At 38.7% G+C, this 21,156-nt stretch overlaps 1 protein-coding gene across 1 annotated transcript in view; it reads left to right on the top strand.

The window, feature by feature from the left end:
• Positions 1-21,156, top strand: part of XIRP2 (xin actin binding repeat containing 2) — a 79,604-nt gene that overhangs the window by 28,287 nt on the left and 30,161 nt on the right. Inside the window, 1 exon segment of the mRNA XM_033231244.1 lies at positions 2,648-2,782. Within this exon segment, the coding sequence (XP_033087135.1) occupies positions 2,648-2,782 (135 nt within the window).

Here is a 21,156-nt window from a genome sequence, read left to right as displayed (position 1 = left end):
ATTAAAAATAATCTGCAGTGGCTCACGCCTATAATCCTAGCATTTGGGGAGGCCAAGGTGGGTGGATCACCTGAGGTCAGCAGTTCAAGACCAGTCTGGCCAACATGATGAAACTCCATCTCTACCAAAATACAAAAAAAAAAAAAAAAAAAAAAAATTGCCAAGCGTGATGGCGGGTGCCAGTAATCCCATCTACTAGGGAGGCTGAGACAGGAGAATCGCTTGAACCCAGGAGAGAGTGGTTGCAGTTAGCCGAGATCGTGCCACTGCACTCCAGCCTGGACTGCTGAGTGAGAAGACTCCATCTCAAAAAAAAAAAGAAAAATCAACTGTATGAATTTTTCCTTGTGTAATACAGTCTGTTGCTAAAGTGCAGTGCTAAAGGAAAGTAATGGGTGTATCTGTTTTGTTTTGTTTTTTTGAGACAGAGTCTTGCTCTGTTGCCCAGGCTGGAGTGCAGTGGCACAATCTCGGCTCATTGCAACCTCTGCCTCCTAGGTTCAGGCAATTCTCCTGCCTCAGCCTCCCAAGTAGCTGGAATTACAGGCATGTGCCACCATGCCTGGCTAATTTTTGTACTTTTTTAGTAGAGATGGAGTTTCCCACATGTTGGCCAGGCTTGTCTTAAACTCCTGACCTTGTGATCCGCCCACCTTGGCCTCCCAAAGTGCTAGGATTACAGGCGTGAGACACCGCGCCAGGCTGGTATATCTGTTTTTTAATCCATTATATAGATGACAGGCAACCTGTCCAGCATAAGAATTGATCTTTTTGTGAAAATGCATTTACCAGGAGAGCATCCAGTTGTAAGCATAATACTAAGGCTTGCCAGATTAATTTGCACATGATTCGGACATCATAATAGTTGTTTGAAACAGCAAGGTTCTTCTTAATAATTACCTTAATGTCTATAATTTAATACTTATATATTATCTATATATACTTTATCCAGGAAAGCCACTTATATAAATTAAATGGCAGAAGGGGTAAAATAAATATTGTGGCCTTAATTCACCCTTCCTGTTTTTCTCTGTATCTTAAATTTCAAAAGGGGTGCTATACATTTTTATGACCTTAACATGCATCAACTAGAAGTAATTGCTTATGATTTACATTTGAAGTTTGTTGCAGAATTTGGTACAATATATACCTAGTTCATAGAAGAGTACAATCATCTCTTCTCAAAGGGCTAGCAGGCATATTCTGAAATATTTGATAGTCTACATAAATGAGGAAACATTATTAACTTAGTAAGGCAACCACTTGAGTATTTGCTAGTAATTTAGATAATCCTGAATATTAGTTTATAATATTCTGGAGTATGGGAAACCCAAACCTCAAGATAGGCACTACGTTTTTAATAGCTATTTGAAAAACTACTTATTTGGGTAAATATCCAGGACCCCAAAGTCTCCAGTCCTTGGTATAGAAATCTCTCAGATTCTGGGCCCTCAGTTACTTTTGAGGTCTTAAGGCATTGAGGGTTATGTCCGGACTGGGTCAGACCTCAGGAGACCTGCTCTGACTTGAAGTGTTGCCAAGTCTTCCAGTTGCAAGGAGACCTAGAATCTTCCTGGAGGAGGGAAGGCTGGCATGGGGCCTGTTTGCTTGAGAGGTATCCCATCTGGGCTTGACTGCCTGCTGGGCTCTGGAGTGTGCTGAATCATCAAAACCAATGAGCCTGAACTACTTCTGCACTTCCTGAAGGGGTATAGATCTTACAGGACTACTAAGGTGCTTTTTAAATTGCTTCCAATGATACCTATCGAAATTAGTTTTCTCATTTGTGAAATGACAGTGGTAGACTAGAACCCTTCTAATGTTAAAGTCCCCTGATTCTGACATGCCAGTGCTCAGAGCTGATGCCTGGGGTGTGCTAATCCTGGAGTAGAATAACTGCTGGTTTTCTGCCTATTTTTTGAGGCCAGTGATGAAGACAGACAGATGTGGATTGAAATTCCAGTGCCAGCACTTCTGTTCTAGCTGTGAGAACATAATAAGTGTCTTACTTCTCTAAGTCTCAATTTCCTTATTTTAAAATGTGGGTAATAGGTGTCCATATCTCACAGAATATGGAGAAGCATTAAATGACAAAATATGTCATTTAATACATACAAAATCACTTAGGTAGTCTCATTACTCATATTGATATTGTTACATAAGGAATATTCTGAGGCTATTTTGTTCATCCTTAATAATTTAAAAAATTTGGAGTAAAAATGATTTTAAAATTATTCTTAATAATGTGTTCCCTATATAGATGTTTGGGATTTTAATGACAACTTTATTGTGGGTTAAAATTGAGTCCATTATTCTAATACCACTAGTCTGTATATTACAGGAGAAATACTGTGCAATCTAATAGGTCTTATCTGCAGACATCAAAATTTATCTGAGATTAGGAGAATTAACTCAATACTTTGAAGATTCCTCTGACTTCATATCAAAAGACTGATAAATGAGAAAACAACCCAGGAAGAATATATTTATTAAGGTTTTTGTTAAAGGCATACTGAAATAATGGTGTGTGTGAATATCTTTTTAAGATACTGCCTATCAATAAATGTCAACTATTTTAAAAATAGCTTGAGAATCCCATCCTGCACAGCTGTAAAGCTGAATTTTCCTTTTTCTTAAATCATCCTAGATGATAGAAGAATCAGAAATGTGCACAGTGCCTGGTGGTTTGGCCAAGGTGAAGAAACAATTTGAGGATGAAATTACTTCTTCCCGTAATACCTTTGCTCAATACCAATATCAACATCAGAACAGATCTGAGCAGGTAATAGTACTACAGGTGATGGGTAAATCAGGCATGGTTGAAAGGCTCTCATTTTGGTGCCAATGTAGAAATCTCCTTTTTCATTGCTCATTAACAAACACTGTAACTTTGAAATGTTTTAGAAAATCATCTTTAAGACATATATATGTATTTATTTACTTGAAGCATTTTTGCCAAATTTCTAGAGATCGTGCTGGAATATTCTACCTCTCATCTTCTAATGTTTCAGACATAAATGAAAATTAAATAGTCTAGGTTAGTCAACAGGTAAATTGAACTGTTAAGAGCAATGTTTATACTGAGTCTCTGCTTGTAGGTTATAATTCATAATAAACTAGCTGCTGGTTGCTTGCATAAAGTTGGAAGCATTATTCAGCTGTTTATTGTGGTGGGGAGTTTTCTGTTTTCTTTAAAATCCTCAAACACTGAATAGTAGAGCCCGATGTTACATAAAACCACATAATCTGACCTCTAAATGTTATCTTATATGAAATATTTCCCATTTCATTGATTTCATTATTTCATTATTATATATTACAAAATACTGTCATAAGATTTAATGATTTTTGAATGTGAGAATCTTAGTAATAAAACTCATCAGACTTGAAAATTTTTAATAGTTGTTACACTGTAAACAGCTGTACGTAGGCCCATGTTTTCCATGAGGAAGGAGACAACTGAGGTATTTCTTAAATTTTGTAGTGAGAAATGAAGTGGATGTATTTTTTTTTAATCCGCAGGACATATAGAGTTGCCTAAATTTTTGTTGTGTTTTGTTTTGTTGTCATTCTACTTTTTTTTTTTTAAATTATTATTATTATACTTTAAGTTCTAGGGTACATGTGCATAACATGCAGGTTTGTTACATATGTATACTTGTGCCATGTTGGTGTGCTGCACGCATCAACTCATCAGCACCCATCAACTCATCATTTACATCAGGTATAACTCCCAGTGCAAACCATCCCCCGTCTCCTTCCCCATAATAGGCCCCGGTGTGTGATGTTCCCCTTCCTGAGTCCAAGTGATCTCGTTCAGTTCCCACCTGTGAGTGAGAACATGTGGTGTTTGGTTTTCTGTTCTTGCGATAGTTTGCTGAGAATGATGGTTTCCAGCTGCATCCATGTCCCTACAAAGGACACAAACTCATCCTTTTTTATGGCTGCATTGTATTCCATGGTGTATATATGCCACATTTTCTTAATCCAGTCTGTCACAGATGGACATTTGGGTTGAGATTCCAAGTCTTTGCTATTGTGAATAGTGCCACAATGAACATACGTGTGCATGTGTCTTTATAGCAGCATGATTTATAATCCTTTGGGTATATACCCAGTAATAGGATGGCTGGGTCATATGGTACTTCTAGTTCTAGATCCTTGAGGAATTGCCATACTGTTTTCCATAATGGTTGAACTAGTTAACATCCCACCAACGGTGTAAAAGTGTTCCTATTTCTCCACATCCTCTCCAGCACCTGTTGTTTCCTGACTTTTTAATGATTGCCATTCTAACTGGTATGAGATGGTATGTCATTGTGGTTTTGATTTGCATTTCTCTGATGGCCAGTGATGACGAGCATTTATTCATGTGTCTGTAGGCTGTATGCATGTCTTCTTTTGAAAGATGTCTGTTCATATCCTTTGCCCACTTTTTGATGGGATTGTTTGGTTTTTTCTTGTAAATTTGTTTGAGTTCTTTGTAGGTCCTGGATATTAGCCCTTTTTCAGATGAGTAGATTGCAAAAATTTTCTCCATTCTGTAGCTTGCCTGTTCACTCTGATGGTAGTTTCTTTTGCTGTGCAGAAGCTCTTTAGTTTAATTAGACCCCATTTGTCAATTTTGGCTTTTGTTGCCGTTGCTTTTGGTGTTTTAGACATGAAGTCCTTGCCCATGCCTATGTCCTGAATGGTATTACCTAGGTTTTCTGCTAGGGTTTTTATGGTATTAGGTCTAACATTTAAGTCTCTAATCCATCTTGAATTAATTTTCCTGTAAGGAGTAAGAAAAGGATCCAGTTTCAGCTTTCTACTTATGGCTAGCCAATTTTCCCAGCACCATTGATTAAATAGGGAATCCTTTCCCCATTTCTTATTTCTCTCAGGTTTGTCAAAGATCAGATGGCTGTAGATGTGTGGTATTATTTCTGAGGACTCTGTTCTGTTCCATTGGTCTATATCTCTATTTTGGTACCAGTACCATGCTGTTTTGGCTACTGTAGCCTTGTAGTATAGTTTGAAGTCAGGTAGCGTGATGCCTCCAGCTTTGTCCTTTTGACTTAGGATTGTCTTGGCAATGCGGGCTCTTTTTTGGTTCCATATGAACTTTAAAGCAGTTTTTTCCAATTCTGTGAAGAAATTCATTGATAGATTGCTGAGGATGGCATTGAATCTATAAATTACCTTGGGCAGTATGGCCATTTCCACGATATTGATTCTTCCTATCCATGAGCATGGTATGTTCTTCCATTTGTTTGTGTCCTCTTTGATTTCACTGAGCAGTGGTTTGTAGTTCTCCTTGAAGAGGTCCTTTACATCCCTTGTAAGTTGGATTTCTAGGTATTTTATTCTCTTTGAAGCAGTTGTGAATGGAAGTTCATTCATGATTTGGCTCTCTGTTTGTCTGTTACTGATGTATAAGAATGCTTGTGATTTTTGCACATTAATTTTGTATCCTGAGACTTTGCTGAAGTTGCTTTTCAGCTTAAGGAGATTTTGGGCTGAGATGATGGGGTTTTGTAAATATACAATCATATCATCTGCAAACAGGGACAGTTTGACTTCTTCTTTTCCTAACTGAATACCCTTGATTTCTTTCTCTTGCCTGATTGCCCTAGCCAGAACTCCCAATACTATGTTGAATAGGAGTGGTGAGAGAGGACGTCCCTGTCTTGTGCCAGTTTTCAAAGGGAATGCTTCCAGTTTTTGCCCATTCAGTATGATATTGGCTGTGGGTTTGTCATAAATAGCTCTTATTATTTTGAAATACGTTCCATCAATACCGAATTTATTGAGCGTTTTTAGCATGAAAGGCTGTTGAATTCTGTCAAAGGCCTTTTCTGCATCTATTGAGATAATCATGTGGTTTTTGTGTTTGGTTCTGTTTATATGCTGGATTATGTTTATTGATTTGCACATGTTGAACCAGCCTTGCATCCCAGGGATGAAGCCCACTTGATCATGGTGGATGAGCTTTTTGATGTGCTGCTGGATTCGGTTTGCCAGTATTTTATTGAGGCTTTTTGCATCGATGTTCATCAGGGATATTGGTCTAAATTTCTCTTTTTTTGTTGTGTCTCTGCCAGGCTTTGGTATCAGGATGATGTTGGCCTCATAAAATGAGTTAGGGAGGATTCCCTCTTTTTCTATTGATTGGAATAGTTTCAGAAGGAATGGTACCAGCTCCTCCTGGTACCTCTGGTAGAATTTGGCTGTGAATCCATCTGGTCCTGGACTTTTTTTGGTTGGTAAGCTATTAATTATTGCCTCAATTTGAGAGCCTGCTATTGGTCTATTCAGGGATTCTACTTCTTCCTGGTTTAGTCTTGGGAGAGTGTAAGTGTCCAGGAAATTATCCATTTCTTCTAGATTTTCTAGTTGATTTGCATAGAGGTGTTTATAGTATTCTCTGATGGTAGTTTGTATTTCTGTGGGATCGATGGTGATATCCCCTTTACCATTTTTTATTGCGTCTGTTTGATTCTTCTCTCTTTTCTTCTTTATTAGTCTTGCTAGCAGTCTATCCATTTTGTTATCTTTTCAAAAATCCAACTCCTGGATTCATTGATTTTTTTGGAGGGTTTTTTGTGTCTCTATCTCCTTCAGTTCTGCTCTGATCTTAGTTATTTCTTGCCTTCTGCTAGCTTTTGAATGTGTTTGCTCTTGCTTCTCTAGTTCTTTTAATTGTGATGTTAGAGTGTCAATTTTAGATCTTTCCAGTTTTCTCTTGTGGGCATTTAGTGCTATAAATTTCCCTCTACACACTGCTTTAAATGTGTCCCAGAGATTCTGGTATGTTGTATCTTTGTTCTCATTGGTTTCAAAGAACATCTTTATTTCTGCCTTCATTTCGTTATGTACCCAGTAGTCATTCAGGAGCAGGTTATTCAGTTTCCATGTAGTTGAGCGGTTTCGATTGAGTTTCTTAGTCCTGAGTTCTAGTTTGATGGCACTGTGGTCTGAGAGACAGTTTGTTATAATTTCTGTTCTTGTACATTTGCTGAGGAGTGCTTTACTTCCAATTATGTGGTCAATTTTGGAATAAGTGCGATGTGGTGCTGAGAAGAATGTATATTCTGTTGATTTGGGGTGGAGAGTTCTGTAGATGTCTATTAGGTCCACTTGGTGCAGAGTTGAGTTCACTTCCTGGATATCCTTGTTAACTTTCTGTCTCGTTGATCTGTCTAATGTTGACAGTGGGGTGTTGAAGTCTCCCATTATTATTGTATGGGAGTCTAAGTCTCTTTGTAAGTCTCTAAGGACTTGCTTTCTGAATCTGGGTGCTCCTGTATGGGTGCATATATATTTAGGAGAGTTAGCTCTTCCTGTTGAATTGATCCCTTTACCATTATGTAATGGCCTTCTTTGTCTTTTTGATCTTTGATGGTTTAAAGTCTGTTTTATCAGAGACTAGGATTGCAACCCCTGCTTTTTTTTTGTTCTCCATTTGCTTGGTAGATCTTCCTCCATCCCTTTATTTTGAGCCTATGTGTGTCTCTGCATGTGAGATGGGTCTCCTGAATATAGCAAACTGATGGGTCTTGACTCTTTATCCAGTTTGCCAGTCTGTGTCTTTTAATTGGACCATTTAGTCCATTTACATTTAAGGTTAATATTGTTATGTGTGAACTTGATCCTGTCATTATGATATTAACTGGTTATTTTGCTCGTTAGTTGATGCAGTTTCTTCCTAGCATCGATGGTCTTTACATTTTGGCATGTTTTTGCAATGGCTGGTACTGGTTTTTCCTTTCCATGTGTAGTGCTTCCTTCAAGGTCTCTTGTAAGGCAGGCCTGGTGGTGACAAAATCTCTAAGCATTTGCTTATCTGTAAAGGATTTTATTTCTCCTTCATTATGAAACTTAGTTTGGCTGGATATGAAATTCTGGGTTGAAAATTCTTTTCTTTGGCCGGGCGCGGTGGCTCAAGCCTGTAATCCCAGCACTTTGGGAGGCCGAGACGGGCGGATCACGAGGTCAGGAGATCGAGACCATCCTGGCTAACACGGTGAAACCCCGTCTCTACTAAAAATACAAAAAACTAGCCGGGCGAGGTGGCAGGCGCCTGTGGTCCCAGCTACTCGGGAGCTGAGGCAGGAGAATGGCGTGAACCCGGGAGGCGGAGCTTGCAGTGAGCTGAGATCCGGCCACTGCACTCCAGACGGGCGACAGAGCAAGACTCCGTCTCAAAAAAAAAAAAAAAAAAGAAAATTCTTTTCTTTAAGATGTTGAATATTGGCCCCCCTCTCTTCTGGCTTGTAGAGTTTCTGCCGAGAGATCTGCTGTTAGTCTGATGGGCTTCCCTTTGAGGGTAACCCAACCTTTCTCTCTGGTTGCCCTTAACAGTTTTTCCTTCATTTCAACTTTGGTGAATCGGGCAATTATGTGTCTTGGAGTTGCTCTTCTGGAGGAGTGTCTTTGTGGCGTTCTCTGTATTTCCTGAATTTGAATGTTAGCCTGCCTTACTAGGTTGGGGAGGTTCTCCTGGATAATATCCTGAAGAGTGTTTTCCAACTTGGTTCCATTTTCCCCCTCACTTTCAGGCACCCCAATCAGACGTAGATTTGGTCTTTTCACATAATCCCATACTTCTTGAAGGCTTTGTTCATTTCTTTTTCCTCTTTTTTCTTTATACTTCTCTTCTCGCTTCATTTCATTCGTTTGATCCTCAATCGCTGATACTCTTTCTTCCAGTTGATCGAGTCAGTTACTGAGGCTTGTTCATTTGTCACGTATTTCTCGTGTCATGGTTTTCATCTCTGTCAGTTCGTTTATGGCCTTGTCTGCATTGATTATTCTAGTTATCCATTCTTCCTTTCTTTTTTCAAGATTTTTAGTTTCTTTGCACTGGGTATGTAATTCCTCCTTTTGCTCTGAGACGTTTGATGGACTGAAGCCTTCTTCTCTCAACTCGTCAAAGTCATTCTCCGTCCAGCTTTGATCCATTGCTGGCGATGAGCTACGTTCCTTTGGAGGGGGAGATGTGCTCTTATTTTTTGAACTTCCAGCTTTTCTGCCCTGCTTTTTCACCACTTTGTGGTTTTATCTGCCTCTGGTCTTTGGTGATGGTGACGTACTGATGAGGTTTTGGTGTGAGTGTCCTTCTTGTTTGTTAGTTTTCCTTCTAACAGTCAGGACCCTCAGCTGTAGGGCTGTTGGAGATTGCTTGAGGTCCACTCTAGACCCTGTTTGCCTGGGTATCAGCAGCAGAGGCTGCAGAAGATAGAATATTGCTGAACAGCGAGTGTACCTGTCTGATTCTTGCTTTGGAAGCTTTGTCTCAGGGGTGTACCCCGCCGTGTGAGGTATGGGGTGTCGGTCTGCCCCTAGTGGGGGATGTCTCCCAGTTAGGCTACTCAGGGGTCAGGGACCCACTTGAGGAGGCAGTCTGTCCATTCTCAGATCTCAACCTCCGTGTTGGGAGATCCACTGCTCTCTTCAAAGCTGTCAGACAGGGTCGTTTGCGTCTGCAGAGGTTTCTGCTGCTTCTTTTTTTGTTTAGCTGTGCCCTGCCCCCAGAGGTGGAGTCTACAGAGACAGGCAGGCCTCCTTGAGCTGCTGTGGGCTCCACCCAGTTTGAGCTTCCCAGGAGCTTTGTTTACCTACTTAAGCCTCAGCAATGGCGGGTGGCCCTCCCCCAGCCTCACTGCTGCCTTGCCATCAGATCGCAGACTGCTGTGCTAGCAATGAGGGAGGCTCCATGGGTGTGGGACCCTCCTGGCCAGGTGTGGGATATAATCTCCTGGTGTGCCATTTGCTAAGACCCTTGGTAAAGTGCAGTATTGGGGTGAGAGTTACCCAATTTTCCAGGTGTTGTGTGTCTCAGTTCCCCTGGCTAGGAAAAGGGATTCCCTTCCCCCTTGCACTTCCCAGGTGAGGTGATGCCTCGCCCTGCTTCAGCTCTCTCTGGTCGGGCTGCAGCAGCTGACCAGCACCAATTGTCCTGCACTCCCTAGTGAGATGAACCCGGTACCTCAGTTGAAAATGCAGAAATCACCCGTCTTCTGTGTTGCTCACCCTGGGAGCTGGAGACTGGAGCTGTTCCTATTCGGTCATCTTGCTCTGCAAATAAAAGGCCACCTAAATTTTTTTAAATGAAGCAATTGCGTGCTATGTGTGGCAGGGGATGAGGTGGCATATCAGGTAGACTGATTAGAAATCTTATATGTGAAATATTATTTGTTTCCTTTTTCTGGCTCTGGTTGCAAAGTTAAAAATGTACAATATAGGTAGCTCAATAAATTTATGGCAAGATTTATTTTTAATATTGTCTAAAGGAAATTTAATATAAATAAGAAATTTAGATTAAGCATACTTGTGATCTAATATATAACTGTTGCAATGTAGGAGTCTTTGAGTGTAGATGTGTGTGTTTAAACTAGTCAACAATACAAAATATTATTAAATGGTTTAAATAACAAATTCTACATAGAAATATCAGTAATTAATTTACAGATCCTTCACTTTGAAGGGAAGCAGTGGGGACTATGGGCAATGAAACTTGTGGATCTGGATTTACATGCCACCTCTGCTACTTTTCAGGGTTACAGAGACCCAGGACCACCTTCATGGATGTGTGACTTGTGCAGTTGCACAGGGTCCCGTACTCCATGCACTTCGTTTAACATTCTTCTGTCTCCATTTTAAAATTCTCAGCAACTTTTGAACAAGGGTGGCCCTCGTTTTCATTTTGCACTGGGTCTGGCATACTATGTAACCAGTACTGCACAGACCAAATTCATAAGCCCTTCAATCTTCAGTTTCTGATGAGTAAGATGGGAAAACTATTGAGTGATTTGCCTATTTCATTAGGTTACTATGGAGGTTTAATGTGACAAAGAGCAATTGATGTGAAACTATTTCCATATCTGTGAAGCTCGATATTGGTTAAGACTCTTTAATACCGCAAAAAACAGAAAACCCCCAAAAAGTGACTTAAACCAAAAGAAACATTACAGGTTTACAAAAAATAGTCTTGTGGAAGGGAGATTTGATGTAAGCCCCAGTGGAGTACCAGAGCTGGCTTGTATCAACTCTCCAATTATTAAATTTGGGGGAGTTTTGGAAACCAGACACCATCTTGCTAACAGCTTGAAATCAGCCATAGTGAGAATATTTACACCAGGGAAATTGGCAAATGCAACAAATCCTTCCTTCCTTCCTTTTTTTTCCTTTATTTCAATAACACTGTCAAATATATATCACCTTACCATTAATGTAGGGGCTTGAAGTATGGTCCTAGCAAAGTGACTAAGAGCACAGATATTGGAGCCAGGTCATTTGGGCTCAAATTCCTGCTCCTTTGTGTTTTAACTCTTTGACATTAGACAAGTTTCTTAACATCTTTGTCTCTCAGTTTCCCTAATTATAAAGTCAATATTATGACAGTACCCACCCATGGGTTTGTTTAGAAGAATAAATGAGTTAGTATTTGTAAAGTGCTGAAAACATTGCCTGGTCCATTGTAAGCTCCACACAAACATTTGCTCAAACAATAAACAAAGTATCACCTTTATCTGATTTTTTCTTCTTAACCTCTCAGCATCACTTCCACTGGTTTGGCCCCATTCTCATCCAAGTTTTCCCCAGGTTGTAGCAAAAGGAGTGCAGAGAAAGTAAGAATCGTTTTCCCAGAAGTCCCAAGAAAAAGGCTTATAGCATCTTGTTGGCTCTGAATGGAATATACATGCTCCTTACACATCTAATTGCTGTAGCAAGAGGATGCTGATTGGCTTAGACCTGTGTACCTTGTTTACCTAAGCAGAAGTTCTCAGCGTATGGTTTTCAATGAAGAATATATTGTGGGTAAAAACAAAATCAAACAAAAATATATATCTACTATACGCTCCTTGCAAATATAGTTTATTATTATAATATATGTAGTCCCTGCTCTGTGCATGTGTATGAAAGTAATAAAAATCATGCACTAGAATTCTGAATATTTGCAGGAGTCTGGAACCGTAGTGACTTCTCTAAACTTCAATTTCATTATCTACTTTTAGATAATGTTAATAATATTCAATAATTCCATAATTCAAGGCAAGATAAATACAATGTAAAAGAAACACAGGTAAGAATAAACTAGTAAACACCATTTGTGGAACGAAGACCATATGCAGAAGTCTGTAGGAAAGTGAAAGAAAAAGTCGTTTGTGGCGGGGCATGGTGGCTCACGCCTGTAATCCCAGCACTTTGGGAGGCCTAGGTGGGCGAAGCACCTGAGGTTGGGAGTTCGATACCAGCCTGGCCAACATTGAGAAACCCCATCTCTACTAAAAATATAAAATTAGCCGGGTGTGGTGGCGCATGCCTATAATCCCAGCTACTGGGAGGCTGAGGCAGGAGAATAGCTTGAGCCCAGGAGTTGAAGGTTGCGGTGAGCCGAGTTGGCACCATTGCACTCCAGCCTGGGCAACAAGAGTGAAACTCTGTCTCAAAAAAAAAAAAAGGAAAAAGTCATTTGTGTCTTATTTTAAATGGCCTTAATTTGTAATCCTTATGGGAAAATTGAGATAAATGTCAAATTTGGCTATAGCAGGGAAAATGTAGAAAAACTGTGTCTTAGATAGTCAAACTTTTAATGCTATCTAAATGCATTCTAAATATCACTTCTTTTATCAGCAGGGATTGTGGACAAGATGTTTTCTGGTAAACACAGGTAGTTAATTCTGTCTTTACCTAAGATGTTGTCAACTCTGATAGTGATTTCAATCTCTTTGCTGTTGAAAGTGCTTGAGATTTATTTCCCTGCTATTTTCCCCTGGCCAAAAAGTATTTATTTTTTTGACATATAGTAATTAATATTAATTTGGAAATCAAGTTTAATTAGAGTTAAAAGTAAGAACATTTGTTCTGGATTTCTGACAATATTTAATGCCACAATTAGTAATGACTTAATAAGATATAATAATGAAGTCCAATTTGCCTGTTTGCTTCCTAATGTATTGAAGTCAGATGTTTCAGGGTGATTAGCTGACTATTTGGTAACAGTTTGTCTGGGAGATCAGCAATTGGCCTAAACAAATTTTTATAATTTATCTATCTCTGAGATTAAAGATCCCTAGATCCCTTCTTTTGCTGATAGATGTTTTACATCTAATAGAAGGGCAATTCTGAAATAGAAAAAAAGGGGTGCACAATATAGTAACATTTATTTATGCCAGACATTTTAAACTTAGGATGATGTCCCATTTAGGTATTCTAGACTTGCCATGCTTTTATAGTTCTGCCTGTTAAACAGTTAGCCATATTCCTGCTAGCCTGCAGAGTATGCCTATGAAAATTAGGAAAAGGAGCCACTCTGGGTCTCTGAAGGAGAGAGTTAAGTGGTGGGAAGAGTTGAGCTTCTTCAAAGAATATGTTGGGGAACCTTTATTAGGTTGCCTTTGCAGTTAATACTAACCATTTTTAACATTACCCATTTGGATTTTGTTTTTCAAAACAACCATTAATGCTTCCAGTAGATATAAATTAAACCCAACTCTCTTTAAGGGATTATAAGTCACGCAGCATATCTCCTGCTTTTTATGCTAGTGAAAATCAGTAGGCCCCTAATGCTAGAATGAAAAGGACAAGTTGAGAGGGGTGTCTTTTTATCCACTCACTACAACAGTCTCCATTTGGGAAGAACATTCCAAATAATCGTCTACTCCACTTTAAAAGAGTATCTCTAGATATGCTGGAACAGATGTTAGAACAAATGTGCTATTGATGTAAAATTGCCATTGCCTCTCTCCTGAGTTAATTTTCACTTGCCCATTCTATGATTTCTGTGTGGTTATGCTTAGGACTTTCTTCCTCTTTTATTTTTCTTTTTCCTTATTTATCAGCTTTGTTAAGATATAATTTGCATACCATAACTTTCACCCATTTTATGAATACAGTTCAATGACTGTTTAGAATATTTACAGAGTTGTGCAGTGTCACCACAACCTAATTTTAAAACATTCCCATCCTTCCAGAAAGAAACCTTGTACCTATTAGCAGTCTAGGACTTTCTTTGTGCCACATTCTCACACTTAGGGTTTGACGTTCATCTTCTTAAGTGAATTTCTTTTTCCTTTTCTTTCCTCCATATTTCTGCAGTACTGAGGAGCTCTTTGTGTGTTATTTTGTGAAGCCCCAGAAGCTGCTTCTTTCCTCAAGTTGCTTTTTCTTTTTCCTAAGTAGCATAAGTAGGAAAGAGCAGATGGAGCTCCAAAAATTTTGGAAGTAATCAGTGCAATCCAGTGCTAAGGTATTTGCTTTCATGTGAAATTGCTGCACTGAATCTATATCAAGAAGAAAAAGCCTTCCTGACCTTTGCCTTGCCACTAACTCTGATGCGCTGAGTGACAGTATATATCTTTCCTCATGTATCTGCTATGGCAAAAATTAAAATGTAAACGTTAGGATTCTGTAAGGTTATGTGGATTTAGAACAATCTCTAGACAATTTTAGGTCAATAAAAAACATTTTTGACAGCTTGTGACAGATATAATCTGACTACTGTGTGTTTTACACTCTTTAAAGGTGACCTATAATTGTTTTCCAGCAAACGAAATATATTTTTATCAGCTAAATGTCCACATTGCAAAGCATTTCTCATCGAAGTGCTTTAAACCTGCCTTTAGCTCCCTGCCACATACGTAATTTTTCAAGGTCATAGATTACTATTAGCAGCCCCAACCTAACCTAGATCTCTATTAACATGCAAGGTTGTGACCAAGAATGTATCTTGTATTGTCTTTTAATTATGAACACTATTTTAAAGTGACTATTATAACTTAAAGTACCAGCACTCAAAATGAGGCAATCTGGAGTAGTAATTAGGGCTGCTGGCTCTAGAGTCAGATAGACTGGGTTATAATCCTCCAAGTTACCCATCTATCTTAGTCCACTTTGTACTGCTATGACAGAATACCACAGACTGGTTAATTTGTTATAAAAAGAAATTTGTTGGCTTTCATTCCTGCAGGATGAACAGTCCAATGTCAAGGTGCTGGCATCTTGTTAAGGACCTTCTTGCTATGTCATAATGTGGCAGAAAGTGAGAGGGTGAGAAGGAGCAAGAACAAGAAGGGGGAACTCACTCTCACTCCTATGATAATGACACTAGTTCACTCACGCGGTGGTGCCCTCATGACTAACTACCTCTTAGAGTTCTCACCTCCTAATACTATCACAAAGGCAAATACATTTTTTGATTTTTTGAGACAGGGTCTTGCTCTGTCGCCCAGGTGGTAGTGCAGTGGTGCGATCTCAGCTCACTGCAACCCCCACCTCCCAGGCTCAAGTAATATTCCCACCTCAGCCTCCCGAGTAGTTGGGACCACAGGCATATGCCACCACACCCAGCTAATTTTTGTTTTTGTTTTTTAAGAGACGGGGTTTCCCTATTTTTCTCAGACTGGTCTCAAACTCCTAAGCTCAAGTGATTCACCTACTTGGCCTCCCAAAGTGCTGGAATTACAGTCATGAGCCACTGTGCCCAGCTGGCAATTACATTTCAACATGAATTTTGAAGGGGATAAACCTTCAAACCATAGTACCACTTAATTTCTTCTAAAATAATAACAGGTCATTTTAAGAATAAAATGTTCGTATAAATCTTTTAGTATGTTGCCTAGCGTATATTAGTTGATTACTAAACCCCAGCTATTATCAAAAGAAATATTGATCCTTAAGCCAAAAGGGGACATAATCAAGTGGCAATTATTCTCAAAATAGCATATGATTCACAAACAATTTATGTACATGTAAAAAGACAAAGAAGGACTATCATGTTGTGTGCCTCACACCTTGGCTTTCTTTCCAATTCTTTAGCCCTGGGAGATAATCGTTTTTTAGGAGCTCCATTATCCAAAGATTAGCTTGAAATGAGCATACTTGTACATGTTTTGAGCATGCATCATTGTGGAGTAATCAGTAACTCTAGTGCATGTTTTAAAAATTATAATAGCAAGCCTTCTTTTGAAGAAAAAGTGTTTAATCCCAAGTATAATAAATGACAAGATAAGGTGGACCAAGAAAGAAATATGCTTCAAACACTCTATATAGGTACATTGGAGCCTCACAATAAATAAAATTTTTTTTTTAAGTGGGAACAAATAAATAGCATAGCATTGCTTTTGAAGACTGCTTTATTTGTAGTATAGTGGCAAGGTACTACTGAGAGGAAAACAATATAATTAATATACAAATTCAATTAGATAGGAGAGGAAAGGCTGTGCTGTTTGAACAGAAGAGAAAAAGAGGAAGAGTTGAAGGGATGTTGATTTTCTCAATGTTTACAAGTGTGAGTGTTGTGTATGTGGTTTCTCAGCACATTTTAGTTGATGTATGGAAGGGAAAGAAAAGGTAGAGGAAAAATCTACCTTGTAACATTTTCTGGTTTGTGCAATTGGAAAAATGAAAGTAAATATATTTCTATAACAGTATTAATAGAATGAAGCCAGTGTCTGATCAACATGCTTAGAAATAAGGACCCATATTTGCCAGAGAACTGTTGCTTTTTATTCGGCACAGGTGATGGAATCACATAGACCTTTCTGCAGATAGGCCAGTGAATACTCATGAACCTTCCACAGGCTGAGTGATCATAGCAGAGTCTCAACTTGATCTCAAGAAAACAAAGAACAAAAACAGCACAAACATTGTTCTCAAGAGTCACATAAATAAGGTTCATAGACAGATTAGATTCAGCAGTCTTACTCTGTTAAAAATTAAAACTCTCATAACAAATCTTTCACTGATTTTTCCTTCCAAATCCAGGCCCTTTAATCTGTTTATCCTCTACAGCTCTTTCTTCATGACTATGGCTGAGTGGGCTTTGATGATGAAAATAACACAATAAGATTAACTTTTTAATGCTGAAGCAGAATTGGAAGACCAAGAGTTTGCTAAATAGAGCAAAATAGCCTCAACCAGTTATCATCAGTAATATTCATGCGGCCAGATCTGCACAAGCTGGTTGATGCAGAATTCAGTTGACTGAAATTATCTATTAATGGGACATCTCAGTTCCTGACTATGCCATACAACAAATCAGCTTTGCTCTATACTAGTAATTCGGTTTTCCTTTCAATTCTGCAAGAAGTGGAAATGCAAACGCAGATCCAGTTATGGGTTTGGAGATGCATATTTCATGAATTGACTTTTTTTCTCTACTCTTGCATTCAAAATTATCTTTGCCATGCTCATGATTGCCCATTTTATTACCACTTTTCAAAACTGTGTCCATGGTGCTGCTTCCTTGCCATTTTGCAGCTGGTTTTCTCCTACTACTCAATCTGTGTCTCTTCTCTTCCTACCCACATCCACCTTCCTATAGCTCTGTAAATTGTGTCAGGATCCCATGCTCTTTTTTATAGAAACTGAATCAACAGAATTATATTCTGTGAAGAAGATTCTTGCTCAAGTTGTGAAGTAAATTAACTGCATTTAGAACTGCCTAGATCAACTATGAGGAAAACAAAAGCAAAAACACAAAGCAACCGCATGAAGACTTGCATTTCTCAAGATGAAAGATAGAAAAGCCTTTTCTTCAAGCCCCAACAAACCATTACTTTTCCCTTGCCCTCATAAAGGCCTGCATGAGACTGATCTCTCTAACATGCACCCACGCTCCTTCACAAAGCCCCACTCCCCACTCTACCCAGGCTTCTTTGGGTTATGCTACAGGGATGTAGTGGTAGCAAGTTTCGATGAGTCCTCTGTCTGTAGGTTCCCAAATCTCTCTGGGCCTGAACCAGGGCATCTTTTCCAAGCTTCCGAAACATCACCTTCTACCCCTACCATGACTCTACAAAGATCTGGAATCAAACCATCCTCCTTGTTCAGCTTGGGCATGGAATCCCAGTGGGAACTTTGAGCATTTAAGCCCTCTTTATGCTGGGTTGTACACTGGAATTCCCCGGGCAGCCCAGGTAATTGATTTAATTGTTCTGGAGAATGCTCAAGGAGCAGGGGAATTTGATAGCTCTCTAGGTGATTCTAATGTGCAGCAATGACTATGACAATGCAAACGTAAGGCAAGATTTGCTATCCCAGGGTTGACCTCTCCCTTCTTGATTTCTGATCTGAGGCTTATTGCCTGCCCACGTCATTCTGTTCACACACTGATAGCAGGGGCCTTCTTCTTATGTTGACATTTCTCTTGAGATAACTATTGCTGTCAAAAAATAGAATAGGAGACTGAAGAATCCAGAGAAAGCAAAGGCTTAAATAAATCATGGTGAAAATAATAAATATTAGCCAGCCAAACAACCAATTTACTGATACCCTAATCCCAGGTAATTCCTTTGTTGGTGGTAGACTATATTGAAATAGTAATTTCTGCATATGTATGATATATTCGAATATTAAAAATAAACTAGCCTGTAATCCCAGCACTTTGGGAGGCCAAAGTGGGAGGCAAAGGTGGGAGGATCGTTTGAGGTCAGGAGTTAGAGACCAGCCTGGGCAACATAGCAAAACCCCATCTCTGCAAAAGAAAAAATATTTTTTAATTAGCCAAACATGGTGGCATGTGCTTGTAGTCCAAGCTACTCAAGAGGCTGAAGTGGAAGGATGGCTTGAGCCCAGGAGTTCAAAGCCACCGTAAGCCATGATCACACCACTGCACTCCAGCCTGGGAGACAGATAATAAATGATAGAATGATATAAATTAACTGAAGGAAAATATATTAAAACATTAAAAGTAAACAAAACAATCAGAACAAAAATAAATTAAGGAATTTTTAAAATTTATTAGATTGATACACCAATAATTAAGACTGAAACTTTACTTCATTATAATTTCTTTTTGCAATCTTTCATTAAAAATTTATTTTCAAAGGATGATGCAACCTATACATCTAATGTGTCTTGGGTTTGTATCTTTGGTATTTCTGTATCAATAATACTGTTTTGTGAAAGACAGAGCTTTACTTAATTATAAAGTGAAAAACCTTATTAAATTATGTAGTGAAACTGCCTATAGTTTTTTAGATCTTAACATAACTAAACCACTAAAGTGTGGACTTTTCCTAGGATTGAAGGTGTGCCCATAAAATATAATCAGACTGTCTTCCGTGTTCTACTAACATGAATCACATTATGTTATAGCCACACACTATAACCCTCAACCTCTGCTAGTCCCAAATGAAGCCGATGGTAATTGCTGTCTGCTGAGGCATGACCATAAAGTTTCAGTCACAGTCCCTTTGCAAGTTGAAAGAAGCCATTTCAGCTTCTTTCTGCAGAACCTATTGGTATATAAGTTACACTGCTAATGCGTAGAGGGATTCACTCCTCCCTCCCCTGTGGGAGCATGGCAGCCATTCCAGTACAGCATCATAAAGGGAAACTCATTCCCAGTCCACACTGTGAAGACACAGGTAGAATGTCTGTCTGTGTCTTTTGCGGAACATCTTCTTGGGGAAATGCTGCAGTCTGTATAGTGTGTCCATTCAGCTGGGTTCTTTTACTTTGCTGAAAAAAGCTAAGTACACTAATCTTCCTGGTGACTTGGCAGGTGGTTAGAAACATTAACATGTAGAGGGTGCCCTGGCCCTTTTTCTCAGGAAGTCAGGGCCTCGGTGGATAGCACAGATATCCATTAGTAAGACTGAGTTACAAGCACAGATCCAATTGCTTTTTAAAAATCATCATTGTTTTCTTTTCTTTCTATGATTCATTTCACTCATTTTCCAAAATAGGATTTGTAGAAACAGCATTTACCCCAATTATTCAAGTACCAATACCACAACTTTTCTTCGTAATAGTATCATGGGCCTTCTGTTTCTATAATCCTATTTGTTCCTATAGAACCTATTTTCAATTTCATTTAGAAAAGAAATGTACACTTACAGATATATCCTTCACTCCTTTAAAGTAAAATAAACTGGGGTTGCTTTGGGGAAAAAGGAGTGCTGCTGTTCTCATCACAAGGCCCTGAGTTGTTGAGGAAATGGCACCTAGACCCTTTCCCCCAAAGACAAAAGGTCACAGCAAGAGTTTCCTCCAAACTTAATTAGGTGATCTCAAGAAGTATTTGATGTTAATAAAGATGTAAAATACAGATCTTTTGACATAATGGAATTTTACGTTTTCTTTGATCAGAGGGAGTGTACATCTAGGGAAAGTTGAAATAGAAGAGACATTTTTCTATTGCCCCTTCTGTCTGAAGCCTCCTATTAGCTTAACAATATAAAAGCAGATCTTTTTGTATAACTATATTAAATAGAATTCTCAAGTGTTTAGACAATATATTCTAATATGCTAATTAAATGTACTCTATTTTCAAATTGCTATAATGAAATGGCAAGCCACAAAATTTTAACTTCTTAGATTTTGCTAGTTTGTCGGTATCAAGGAAAGATAATAACAACAAAAGAAATCATTAATGTTATAGACTCATTATGCTTGTAGAACTTAGTGAAGTCTGCAAAATGCTTTTTCCACATAGTTACTTTTATGAAAATGGGTGCTTTTTGTTAGTACTTGACAGAAGATATTATTAGCTCTTTCTGCTTCTTCTGGGTCTGTATTTCTCAAAATAAACCCATCTTCGTGGGTCTTTGAAAATGATTGGTTTGAATCAAGCTTCTCTATTCTTTCTGATGTTCATTTAGTTATTAATTTGCATAATTACAAACAAATTATCATGCTAAAAAAAAACTGGAAGAACACAAGGCTTGGGAAAAGTAAGAGGCATTAAGAAGTTCTGTCCTTAGAGCCATGCTATTGTAGACATATGTTAGGGTAACTTCATTCTTGCCTAGCTTCATCATAGATCTTAACAACACAAATAAGGAATGAGGTTACATCTTCTTCTAGGAGCTTTTTCTTGGACTTGTTCTTTATCCTTCGCTCCTGGGTATCTATTTAGGCATGGAAAGGCATTGTTCACCTCTTCAGGAACAAGTGGAGGCCACTTCGTTTCTCACTCTTTGAGAAGAACAGTACACATTATGTACCTACCACTAGATGGATACCAGATGGGGAGCCAAGAGCTCAGTCAAACTTGCTTACCCTTGGGTGAATATCAGTGCCCTCCAGAGATCTTGGTATACCCTTCTGTAGCATTTGAAATTTATTCCTTTTCCTCAGAGTACAAATTACAATAATCTAATAGCAATTCAACATATAGCAGTGCTTAAAAACATTGAGAGAGATTGTTGAGACTTCAATGAA

This window comes from Trachypithecus francoisi, unplaced genomic scaffold (assembly GCF_009764315.1).
Source record: "Trachypithecus francoisi isolate TF-2019V2 unplaced genomic scaffold, Tfra_2.0 Lachesis_group13, whole genome shotgun sequence".
In the NCBI taxonomy this organism is placed as follows: domain Eukaryota; kingdom Metazoa; phylum Chordata; class Mammalia; order Primates; family Cercopithecidae; genus Trachypithecus; species Trachypithecus francoisi.
The sequence above is the reverse complement of the archived record's forward strand: the minus strand, read 5'-3'. Positions and strand labels throughout refer to the sequence as shown.